Raw genomic sequence first — 12,996 nt, 5'->3', positions numbered from 1 at the left:
ACTCAAAAACAATATGTGTACTTGCCAGACCCAGGATTCGAACCTGAGACCCACAGCGTTATAGTCGAACGCTTAAGCCGCGCGGCCACCGTGGGTGTTGTAAAAAAATATAGGTACATATTAAAAAATTATATTTGAATGCTATATATCGAAAACGTTACAAGTCACAATTGTGTTTTAGTCAAAATAGTGTAAACAATCTCTTACCTATATAAACATAGTTTTTATGTAAAATATATTATTTTAAAGTAAGTGTTAACTGTTGTCTTCAAAAAACTACAAAAAAGGTTGCATTACATTTGTGTATTTAGGTAATATGTAACGTGTTTTGTTTTATGTTTACGAAATACAGCATTCATTAAATGAATTTTGTTTTAGTAGCAGGTAGGTAGGAACTAAATATTCAGACCTTTTAGGGATGATATGTAGAGATTTATTGCTAAGATATTGAATACAATATAATCCAGGACTTACAGTTTATTTGTCTATAATATGTAAACAGTTAATGTAGAACGATTACAATAAATATATTTAAAAACAATACATTACAATGCTCTCACCTCATCTTACTTTTGTCCATAAAAGAGAACATGGACGACTGCTTATTTTTTTTAATTAAGCTCAGTGGTTTTCTTGAATCCATTGTTTTAATTTATTAATATCGACTTTAATTAAAAGAAATAAATTACGATTACAACATGACTGCAACACTTAAAATTAAGTCTAGGTTAATCGAAAGACGTCAAATTGTCAAAACAATCAAACCATAATCAAACTGCACAACTTTTTCCCGTCGGCCCAGAGATATTATCTATGTCCAGTGTTCCCACATAAAAGTTAATTGTCGAGTAAAGAAGGAAGAAGGAGACACGGTGAAAACCCAAGAATATACTACGATAAGTTAATTGTGGTTCTAATATTTTCCAGATTTTAAAACATCACAGAAACCCTTTATTTATGTGAAGTTTTATCCAATGTCTTTTTAAGTTTATTTATGCCTGAAATAATTTTGAGGAATTATTTTTCATTCATAAGCTTCTGAGTTTTTGATTTTACATAACTATTCATGATTTTAGTTTAGTCTATGAAAAATATCAGCCTGGCAATATAAAACTATATGTCAAAATAATACAAATTTGTTTATTTAATTTACGCCGCACGTGTCTGTCCGCTGCCATGTGCTTTGGAGAGTAGGAATTAGCCATAACTTGATTATTAATCTTGTAAAACGTTAATTATGGCTAGTGAAAAAAACGCAAGCCATTTAAAGATTTTTTTTGGTAATGTTCAAGTACCCCATCACCTTTTGATGGCACCGAACCTTCTAAATAATTTACAAAACATCGAGTCGTTTCAAAACCTGTATAAGCCGTTTCCATTTAAAAGCTCGTTGCCGGTTCCAGTGTCTAAAACGAATACAAATAAATGTGAGGACCCGTGTCTACAGTATGTGAAAAATAAAGAAATTTGGAAACTGAAGGTAACCACCATGAAAGGAACTTATAAAAGATTGCCAAGTAAGTTTGTGGTTATATATATATTTTTTTTTAATATTGTAGTTATAATTATCCGATTTTATTATTACTAGCAGAGCCAGCTGGCGGTCGCCAGTCTGTCTCGCTAGGTCTTGCAGACAGCTTGGCGTCCTAAGAACATGGTGTTGGATTGTAATAAAATTGTGAAGTATGCATAGGCGGTGCCATAGTTTTCCCTTCGGGATGGATTTTTGTTCATCTCAGACAGTTTGACATTTCGCTGATTTGTAAGTTTTACGATTTGCATGCCGTCACTGCCAATATAAATTTGGGGTCATATGCATAGTCTATTCTGGAGTCTGGCCTTCACAATATCGTCCGACACCACCTCAGTCTGCTGGGCCTAGCAGAACAGCTGGCAATCGCCGATTTCTACCACTGACATTTTGAAACAATGTATGTGTAGGTATATAAATGTTTTGTTAAATCACATGCATTTAAATATGATAAATAATTATACATCTCAAGCATTAGAATATAAAGCAATATATGTGATTAATATCATAAATAGCGATCCAATATAACGTGAATATTAACCTCCCACGGGTCCCATTTAGATAACAGAAGAAGGTTAGCAGTGTAAAAAATAAATTTAAACATTATTTTTCGTTGTCTATAAAAAATAAATGCCTGCAACCGTAGAATAATATTTAAAAAGTCAAATTTTGCATTCAAATTTAACCTTAAATGATATAGTTTCCTGGTGCGGGACATTGATAACGAAACAAATGTTAATAAATAATGAAGCAATACATATCTGCGAGGAATAAATAGACCAATTCTGATAAGGATGGCAATTTATAAGACCCAAAGGTGTAGAATCAGCTTATTGATAACGAAACAAATGTTAATAAATAATGAAGCAATACATATCTGCGAGGAATAAATAGACCAATTCTGATAAGGATGGCAATTTATAAGACCCAAAGGTGTAGAATCAGCTTAAAGAGGCTTCATCCAGCAGTGGGTTGATACAGGTTGATGACGATAATGACAATATAAATGGGTAGGTGTATAAAATCACTAAATTTGAAAAATATAGCAATTTATATGACCTAGAAGAGTAGAATTAGGTTGGGATAATAAAAAGGATTTAAAGTTATACACATTTATATTTTTTATAAAAATAGATGTTTTTTAAAATAGATAAAACTATGAATTGGTCAAAAATCTAAGCGGCGAAAATTTTAAAACTTAATAAACTAAATTTTAATAATAAATATAACCATAAAAAATGTAATAATAACGTAACATATGTACAAAATATGTGACAAATTCACATTTTTTTTACAATAATATATATACTATATATAATAATATATTACAATAATAATATTTTTGTCTTAAAAAAAAGTCTTTTTAATGTTTTCAGATACATATTTATTAATTAATATAGTTAAAATTGTAAATTATCAAAAAAAATTCTCAAATTGCAAGCTTCGTATTTTTCCGCTAGATTCTCTGTTGGCATATATGATCCCACTTAACGAATCACGCTGGAACATTTCCTTCAAGATTCTAATCATATGATATAAATAGAGTTTGTTTCCATTAATTTTTTTTAAATATTTTTTTCAGAGAGGAAGATGATGACAAAATTAATAAGCAAACCGAAAACCACAATTGTCCCGATGTATTTATTAAAGTTTGCCGAACTTCTGAGAGAAGATCCCGATAGATACTTTGACAGTATATACAATTGGTATTTCAGCGGTAATGGGAATTTGTGCGAGATCGATACTGGAAAAGAGAGTTATTTCCTTACATCCGTGAAGAATGAGCTGCGTGAGTACATTTTAAAAATGAATTATTATATTGTCAGGTCCATTGACATATTATCATACAAGAGACGGTATTTAACATTAATTTACCATGAAGATAATGTCAATGTTATGTTGTATCAAAATAACAATAGAAGCCATGCATATTAATTATGTCAGCATAAAATGACGGATGCGAAAATCTTCATTACCATTGCGATGCTGTTTTCCATTGTTGACATTTTTAAAATTCCAATTTTCCAATTACATATTAAAATATACAATAACGGTATAAGTAATAAAACTGCTCATTATAAATTCATAGTTAGTATAAACTTTAAATAACTTGATGCTTGCTTTAGCGGTCATTAATTGAATGAATAGTTGCATCGTGGATACAGTATACCTACATTGTCTTCGTACCGACCATGTCCAATCGTAATAGGATCATATGGGCCTCCACGGGGTGGAGGTTAGTGTTAACAGATTTTGTGGTACTGTTCGGTTAAAGCGGATGCAGCGGAAAACGCATTTTGAAAATAAACTGGATTATTTGTTAGGTTAACCTAACCTAACCTAACCTAACCCGAACTAACAAATAATCCAGTTTATCGGCTATTTTCAAAATGCGTTTTCCGCTGTATCCGCTTTAACCGAACAGTACCGATTTTGTTTTTACGAGAAATGGATGTCAGCCACTTGCTCAACCTATTAGGTCCGTACTCTTGACTCATACACAAATTGAAAAACAATATGTGTACTTGCCAGACCCAGGATTTGAACCTGGGACCAACGACGCTATAGGCCGACATTTAAGCCGCGCGGCCATCGTGGGACTGTCATTGTCTTCAAAAATGCATACATTTTTTAGTGACAGCAATAATTCTTATATTATTATTAAAATGGCCTCTGTTGATATAGATGTTAACCATAATGACATATTTAATACTTTTAGTCTTTCGTGTTCGGCTATATAATAGATAACATTTCCTCCTTTGTCGGAAATAAGTTAACAATATTAAATTTTTTTTATTTAATGTCATATTGAAATGGACGAAACTGGTTCTGATAATTATTAAATAATGTGGAATAATGAGATACCCGGGGTTCCAGCGGCTAGCTCAGGTGTCCATCGAACCCCGGATTCACAAAAAAAAAAAATTAAACGGTTGGAGTATAAATAAAACTCGGTCTTTCGTGTTCGTGACGTGGTCTTATATTTTCTTATGATTTTTAGTTTCACAAATTTATATCTGGGTTTTTACGATTATAGTCGCAGGTCCTATCCTATTGGAAAAGGGACGCTTACTCACTTTTTTTCTCTTTTTAAATTCCTCAGACCCACGCCAACTAATAAAAGGGACTAGTGATTGGCCAAATCTGATCGCATGATCTTTGATTCGGCGAATCACGAGCCTGACCCTGGCGCCGGCGCGCGAGGATTTCACGCACAATGCGCGGCAAAATTTATTATATTTGAATACTTATATTTAGTCTTAAAATTATCTCTTTCATCCATCATCATTTATACTTTTTAAATCAAATTAAATTTATCTTAATTACACCTCCGCCCAGTATATGATTTTCACACACCGGACGAAGGCCTTTACTTATTAATAAAAAAAAAAATACTTACGTGGTTGAGCAAGGAATCAGATTAGATGTTTTACGAAGCCGTTTCTAGAGGTCAGGGTTACGTTTCGACTTATAGCTACTAAATGATTATTTTACACCGGGAGAAGCCCGCCTGTAACAGGGGTGTATCAATAAGTACTACAGATGGGCGAAAAGTCGCAAAATGGTTGCATTGATTATGCACCACAAGCCACTTTGCAAGCGGCTTCAGCTGCTGCACCAGCTGGATTCTATATGAATTTTCAGAATTCATTAGAGACGTTCAGGAGACTCTGACCTGTCACCAACACTCTTTCTATTTATTATATATTCAAAATTAGGAACAGCATTTTAACTTTTAAACCAGGTGGAGAGTTTTTTTTAACTTCTTCCGCCTTTTTACCCAAGAATTTACAAAATTCTTATTTTAATTTTACAAAACTTAACTTATCTAATTTTACAATTTCGGCTTTTTCCTGTAACTAAATACTATTTTCGGTGTCGAAAAATTAACTGGACGTTTTTCTAACAAGCTACATGCCTACTCAAAACACTAGATCTGGCAAGAAAAACTCTGGCAGCTACGTCTACCAGGATATTCTATGTGCCAATGGCCAGGGTTTTACATGGTTCTACTCTTTGTTTGCGTACCATATGCTGTAGGTTCCAGTGGCGTAGGGTGGAGGTAGGCTGTTAAGATCCAACATAAGTAGTCCACAATAAACTTTGTGAGTCATATGTATTTGTTTTCATTGAACTAAGTCTTTAATTTACAGATGGTGTTGGTTAGTTTTATTAAATTCAATTAAACACTGCGAAAACCAAGCCATAATAGATAAGAGTAAAAAAATAATCGTCTATAAATTATCTCAAATTTTGCCATTAAACCATACATAATTTTGGATATTTTATAGATTGAATAATATTTTTTGTCTATTATGGTTTGGTTAGGCAGGGTTTAATGAATTTAAAAAAATAACTAACCAACATGTGTAATATGTATTCTTAGTTCATTAATTGAGTTAGCATTTACTTGGTAGAATTCCATTTTACAAGAAATGAAAATATAATTAATATTAAATTCTACAGGTTTTTAAAAAAATAGATGATATTTTGATTTGCTGGAAAGGAACCATAGATAACAGACGTATATATATATATATATATATATAGATTCGTAAGTTCCATACAAGAAGATGCCCCCTATAATTGGCACCATCTATTGGCGTGACTAGAAGCTTTGGCTATAACAGAACCATAGATCCGAACCCAAAAAAGTATTTATAATTATAAAAACGAAATTGTGACAAAAATAATAAAAAGTCGATATTTCAATTCAGATAGGTACACTTTATTGCAATGATAATTATATTGACAAATTATGAGTAACAATATAAATTTATGAGGACATAATTATGTAATAATAATAATAGTAATGCACTCCCATCATGGAAATTATTTGTCAGCACTTCCTGTCAGATTGATGACTTCATTACTTATTACATATATTGTGTAGCTTGAAGATTTCTTTATAAATTTTCATCGCTTGACGATCAACAACATATTGATGTAGATTCTGAAACAATAATTTTAAAATCTAATTAATCTCAAAATATAAAATGACAATGGTCGCCATTTACACTTTTGTAAGAATGCGCAAATATAATATAGACATTTTATATAGGTAGGTACGTAATTTACTCAAACATAATCTTCTTTATATACCTACCTATTTTTTATGTTTGCCTTGGTAGATTTGCAAACGTGAAAATTACAATAGGAAGGTACTATCATTATTTCGATACCACGACTGCAAAGAAATTTCAAGGGGCATACAATTGTATATACCTATAAACATAATATAATAAAAGTAGACTTACCCATTAACTTATTTTATCAGCTATCGGATTGCAAAACCTTTTATCAATATGGTTTAAAAACGCCGAACAGCAATATTATTCTGACACTTGACACTTGGACGACTGCTTTTGTTTTGAAAATATCATGTAGAATTGACATGAAATTTGAAAAGACTGATCGAAAGCTCGAATGTTGATTGGCTGGACCATGGGTGAGCTCTGATTGGTCATTGAAATGGCCTTGTATCATGCGACTTCGTGTGTGACCGTGCTACCATCTATTCTGAAAACTGAGTATTAGGTGGTCACGTTCGCTGTATGGAACTTTCATCCCCCTGAAAGGAACTGACCGTCAACTTAACTCGTTTGTCAAAAGGGCTAACTCATTGCACTGTAATATTAAATTCACGGTCGAAGTAGAGATAGAAAACAGAATTAATTTTCTAGACCTCACTATTCAGAGGGTTAATATTAAACATATTAACTTTATTAAAATATATAGAAAACCCACCTACACTGAAACTACTATACATAAAGGATCGCAACATCCATGGATTCATAAGTTGGCGGCATACCATGCCATGATCCACAGGCTAGTTAGCGTACCCATGGAAAAATTAGATTTTGAGGATGAACTACATACCATTAAACAAATTGCCTTAAGTAATGGATATGCAACATCAATGGTAGATAAAATATTATATAAAAAACAACTTAAATTAGCTAGATCAACAATATACCCGAACGTTAAAGATTCAAATCGTTATTACAAGTACATTGCTTATCACTGCATTATTTCAGAAAAAAATTTATCAAGAAATTAAACATAGCGTTAACGTAGCATTCAAAGCTAATAATAATCTAGGATTAAACTTAAAAAATAGTAAAGATAAAATCAACAAACTGGAGAAAAGCGGAGTTTATAAAATAACATGTGGCACATGTAGTCTATGCTACATTGGTCAATCTGGCAGGTCAATAAAAACTCGTTTCGAAGAACACCTCCGGTCTTTCAAGAACGGTAAAACAGATTCTCAGTTTGCTAAACATTTGATATCAAATTCGCATAGCATCAGTGATAATATGGCGCCGGAATGTTTGCATATATGTAATAAATGTCTAAAATTGAATTTACTCGAACAGTTGGAAATTAATCGCGAATTATCCAAAAGTAATCACATAATTAATGAAAATTTGGTAATGCATTCGTTGCCACTATTAAATATAATTTAAACACACGAATAATACAATTATACTAATAATATTTTAATTGATTAATAATGTCAATCTCGAACACTGTAATTTTGATAAATTTTGATATCCATTAAAAAACCCACTTAGGGTTTTCAAAGTATTGATAATATTACAATTAATAATAAGTGTACAAATTCATAATATTGCTGGAACGAGTAAGAGAATGTATTCTGTCTCTATCTATACACGGGTAGTATTTAAGCAAGGGCAAGCGGCCTATCTGAATAGTCTTGATAATGGTGTTACAACTGAAATAGCTATCGACAAACCTTTTTTAAAAACCTGTAGAATTTAATATTAATTATATTTTCATTTCTTGTATTCTTAATTCAACAAAAACAAATAAGTATGAATGAAAAGTGCGCATTATTTTGTCGAATCATCCATAACATATCAAAACTATTATGGTTTGATTTATGCAAGCTTTAATTGATTTTTAAAAACTAACCAACACATCTGCAAATTGTAGTCTTAGTTCAATAAAAACGAATACAAATGACTGACAAAGTTTAATGAGCACTATTTATGGCGGATCTTAACAGCCTACCACCTCCCTTCGCCACTGACAGGTTCGCCTGTATTGCACAATTCCTTGCATAAGTACATCTTCGTGTTATATATGTGAATGGCACCTACTAAATACCTTAGATGATTTTTTAAGACCTACCTATTATTATTTCTATTTGCAGGTTACCAATCTGAGAACAACAAAATTCAAGATAGATGTCTGTATGTGTGCAATTCTGATGATGCAATTTTTGAAACAATCATCGCAAAATCATCAACTGATCATATGGTGTGCCTTCGACAAAGAAATAAAATCAGTGTTGTCAGTGTGTATGATGCTGGAAATTCTTTAAAATGTGACTCTGTGAGCTCGATTCGATCGGATGAAATTCCTATAACGAGTTGTGCTCTTAATGACTTTTGCAAAGACGTCTGCTATGTATGCATCGATGGAAGTGTACATCTTGATCATTTAAATGACAATAAAACATTTGAGATTTACAGTAAAGACTCGGATACTACGACACTAAACAATTGGTCATCTGTTGAATATTTAAACGATAACTGCATTGTTTTCACATGCGGCAAGTTTATGAGGTTATTAGATAAACGGACAGAACGGAAACCTGACGATGCTATATTTTTACCACCGGCAATGAATTGTGAGAGCATAACATGCTCCAAACTCAGTGCGCAAAAAGAGTATGGTACATTTATAGGAACGACTCACAGTTTATATTTCTACGATTGGCGGTACATTAAAGGAAATAATTTTGTTGCGAAATGGACGCACGGTTTTAAATCATCACCATTATACATGTCCACTGCAATATTGGACGATAAAGAAATGATAAGTGTCGGTAGTCAATTTTCAAACGAATCGAGTATTTTTATTAACAGTTTAACTAATGATAGCGTATCGGGGGTGTTTGAAGAAAAAAATGTTTCAGATTGTCAGTGTGAAATTTATGCACCTTGGCGGATGCCATCCATACTTGATACATTGAGACAATCACAATTGAAAGGAATGTGTTTAAATCCATTATTTGAGTTGAAGAAACGGTTTGATTCGTCAACGACTGGATGTATTTTAAAGAAAAGCGGTGATACTTTTAAACATTATACATTAAATTCTGTTGGAGATATATTTTGTCAAACAATATATAAATCAGACTTTGATCTTGAGATGGATAACGAATGCGATGTTTTGCAGACGTGGACCGACACAATAAGGCAGGATACGCTCCCTCTTGTCGTTTCCTCAAAAGTATCCATGTGCCAATATTACAAGGCGATGGCGGATACTAAGAAAACGTATCTTACGGACAGCACTGCGTCCAATAAAGGATTTGTGAAGAGCAAGAGCAGTTGGAAAAGTACCCTGGACACTTTGAAGGGCTATTCGGATATCTGCGCCAACGAATTGCTGAGCGTTTGGGAACTATACGAAAACATGCAGGACGCAGATACTATGATGTCGCCGTCGGCTGATACTAAATTTACTGTCAACGCCTGGATGAAGCAATCCGATTTGATTGATGATAACGTTGATGATTGATATTATTCAACTGTTAAAGTTATCAGGGTGAGTCTCTCCTCTGCACACAACGGTCACTAGACGTTACCGCATAGCGGGTCACAGGTTTGGTGTTCAATGCTGGGATGGCTTGGAAATAGCAATATCATGCGGGATAATGAGCAAGTGTTGCATGCCCGTCAGTCTGGCAGAGAGAGGACGCGCGGGGAATAGGGAGTGTTGCCGACCACACGTAGACGCAGTATGTGGTAGCTCCCGTAGCTCTTCCGGCATTCTATACCTCGGGAGTGGTTTTTCAAACAATGGCTATCTTTTTCAAAATCATGGTAATATTACTAAATTTGATTCATAAATATGTCAAATTGTAAACATTTCAACGATACGAAATATCCAAATTATAAGCATAAGATTGCTATGTTGATGGAACATTTAAAATGAGACCACCATATTTTAGCTATTTTTACACCAGGCAAACTGTGCTTATTCCGTGACTGTACCTAAGCCACTGAACAGACTGTCTTCTTCTTCTTTGCCCATATCCGCCCCTTAACTGGAGCATATGGACACCACGCGGTGCCTCCAAGAATCCCTGTCGCTCGCCAGTCTTCTTGCTTCGTTCCAGGTCAAACCAGCATCCCGTAGCTCCGCCGTATACACTCTGTAGATTGTATTTAGCGGCCTTCCAGGACGCCGGAATCCGGTTGGCTTGAAGAACAGGCAAACAGCAGAACAGACTGTACAAAGTCATTTATATTTAAAGAATTGGAATGACAAATAAATAATCTTGAAATATCCAGAATTTCAAATATATGTGAGTCATTAAACTAACAATTGAGAATTTTACGAATTAATGTGGGGCCTTTAAACATTTTGACTAACCTGCAATTTAATTTAGCCTTGTGCTGATTTATTCGTATTTTTATTATTTGTTTGAAAAAATTATTCAAAAATTAAAAAATATAATAATATTTGTAATGAAATATTATTCTAATTTTATAACTAAACCATTATTCAAGAAAATGTCCCTCTTGCGGGCGAAACCAGTCCAAATTTATTTATTAAAGTGGAATAAGTACTACTTTTTCTCTATTGTATGTTTTATCATCAATCAAATTGTAATAAAAAAAATGCATAACTATCTGTTTTTTTTGTTTGAAAACCCCAAAAAACCTTAGTATCACGGAGTAAGCACAGTATACCTACATGGCGCGAAAGATTAAGTGATTAATTTACGACATTGTCAGCCATTAATCCCAGTGAGAGTGTGAAACAGAAATATTTTGAAAAAAGCTATCTATATCTAATTATGTACTGCCCTTAGACTATAGATACATCTAGACGCCACCCGTTGCATTGCTAAATGAAGCCGCGTGCCTTGCGTTTGGTTTGTGGGCGAGCGAACGCATTCGTCTACAAATGTTCGAGACCATAGACCATTTCGCTAGTGCTCGCACTAGACGCTCAGAATTAAAATATAATTTTCTATATTTTTACGTTATATCATATTTTTAAGAGGTCAAAATGCAACCATTAGGTAAAGATATCCATAATTTAAGTTATTTTAAAGAAACACTTGGTCACTGATATTAAAATATATAATAAAATACAAATAAATTATCACGAACATGACGTATCAACTTACCTATGAAACATAATACCATCTTCTTGCTTAGCAGTACGGCTACCACATTTTAAGACAACACACAGAACCATCTTTTCTACTTAATTAACTAAAAATATTTACCATTAACTTCATGTTTAACACAAAAAATATCAATTTTAGCAACTCGAGCTCGCAAGTTATCGACGCTATGTGAAGCGTTTCGCCCCGATTTGATGGCGATACTTTTGGAAACTAGCTCACAGATATGTACACCTTATATCTTACTCTAGCGCGTGTCGCAGAGATTGTAAGGGTGCCGAATACTTTCTCACTCGCACTCATGCATCGTTTTTGTTCAGGCCTTGGTACTGCCACATTTATAAATAAATACATGTTTTGCATAATTAACCAATTTACAAAAACGAAATCTTTCTTTTGTCATGTTATCAAAAAATCATTTAGGATTCCGTGGGTTGGTCAACATTGGTATACATTATGTAGTAATTTGTTTGTCAGATAAGTTACAGGTAAGTATAAATAAAAAACATTAATTTTTTCCGTTTATTTATTCTTATCATATTCACAGATAGTCTTCCTACACATTGCTTAAATATGGAATTAGTTTTTGGTGAAAATAAAAAACAAACTTTCATTTCAAACAAAAAATGACCATTTTTTTTTTTTGGTGTCGTTCGCTAAAACTAAATTAATTACAACTGTAATCCTCATAAGAAACGAAACTTACCTTAATGAAATGCTTCAACTGTACATTAAATTTCTCTTTAACACTCACAAGTGACAGAAAAACAAATATTCAAAAAAAAAAAACAATTAAATTGTACTTTCTTGCATTGCTAATTAAAGTAGATTATTTACAAAGTCTTTAATATCATACTTATTATGTACAGCAAAATGACAGAATAGCAGCTGAAAATGAGGGTTTGTATCAAAGATGTTAAAAAAAACATTCTATAGAGATGAAGCCAATACCCCCTTTACACGTGCATGGATTTACTGCTGACGGTGAGTAATTCAGAAGCTTTCAAACTTTTTTGATTCCTGCATGTTGCTGCTGTATTATTTACTACATGGAATCTTGCATATTAAATAAATGCATTTGATTTTATGTACATGTTGGAACAGTTATATTTAATTTTTATTCTCTGGCGAAGTATAGAGGCCTGACATGAGATACTACTACTATAGATATAAAAAAGAAAACAATTTAAAGCTTTGAATACTTATTATAAACTCCTATCTGTCTTTTCGAACATTATTTTTGATCCAGACATCTGTCCGATAACAAAAAAACAGGTTCATAGAAAAA

General features: G+C 32.9%; 2 protein-coding genes across 3 annotated transcripts in view; one reads left to right on the top strand and one right to left on the bottom strand.

Moving 5' to 3' along the window:
- LOC147072978 (uncharacterized) overlaps window positions 1-792 on the bottom strand; it is a 45,379-nt gene extending 44,587 nt beyond the window's left edge. The window contains exon 1 of one of the 2 annotated variants that reach the window (XM_085945994.1): window positions 561-792. In XM_085945994.1, coding sequence (XP_085802120.1) covers window positions 561-643 — 83 coding nt within the window. In that variant the 5' untranslated portion in view covers window positions 644-792. The remainder of the gene's footprint in view (window positions 1-560) is intronic. The other variant, XM_085945993.1, reaches the window with a different exon arrangement.
- Window positions 793-1,107: 315 nt separating this feature from the next.
- LOC147072977 (uncharacterized) lies at window positions 1,108-11,005 on the top strand. Its single transcript, XM_085946227.1, has 3 exons — window positions 1,108-1,517; window positions 3,114-3,320; window positions 8,712-11,005. Exons 1-3 carry the CDS (start codon window positions 1,238-1,240, stop codon window positions 10,085-10,087), a joined length of 1,863 nt encoding a protein of 620 aa, XP_085802353.1. The 5' UTR covers window positions 1,108-1,237; the 3' UTR covers window positions 10,088-11,005.
- The last annotated feature ends 1,991 nt before the right edge of the window (window positions 11,006-12,996 follow it).

The sequence above is a fragment of the Rhyacophila brunnea genome, unplaced genomic scaffold (assembly GCF_057557595.1).
Source record: "Rhyacophila brunnea isolate RB1 unplaced genomic scaffold, BYU_Rbru_1.0 scaffold_19, whole genome shotgun sequence".
Classification (NCBI taxonomy): Eukaryota; Metazoa; Arthropoda; class Insecta; order Trichoptera; family Rhyacophilidae; genus Rhyacophila; species Rhyacophila brunnea.
The sequence above is the reverse complement of the archived record's forward strand: the minus strand, read 5'-3'. Positions and strand labels throughout refer to the sequence as shown.

Coding starts and splice junctions, on each gene's coding strand:
- LOC147072977 (XM_085946227.1), top strand. CDS start 1,238: ATGGCTAGTGAAAAAAACGCAAGCCATTTAAAGATTTTTTTTGGTAAT. Junction 1,518..3,113: donor AACTTATAAAAGATTGCCAA/GTAAGTTTGTGG, acceptor TATTTTTTTCAG/AGAGGAAGATGATGACAAAA. Junction 3,321..8,711: donor ATCCGTGAAGAATGAGCTGC/GTGAGTACATTT, acceptor TTCTATTTGCAG/GTTACCAATCTGAGAACAAC.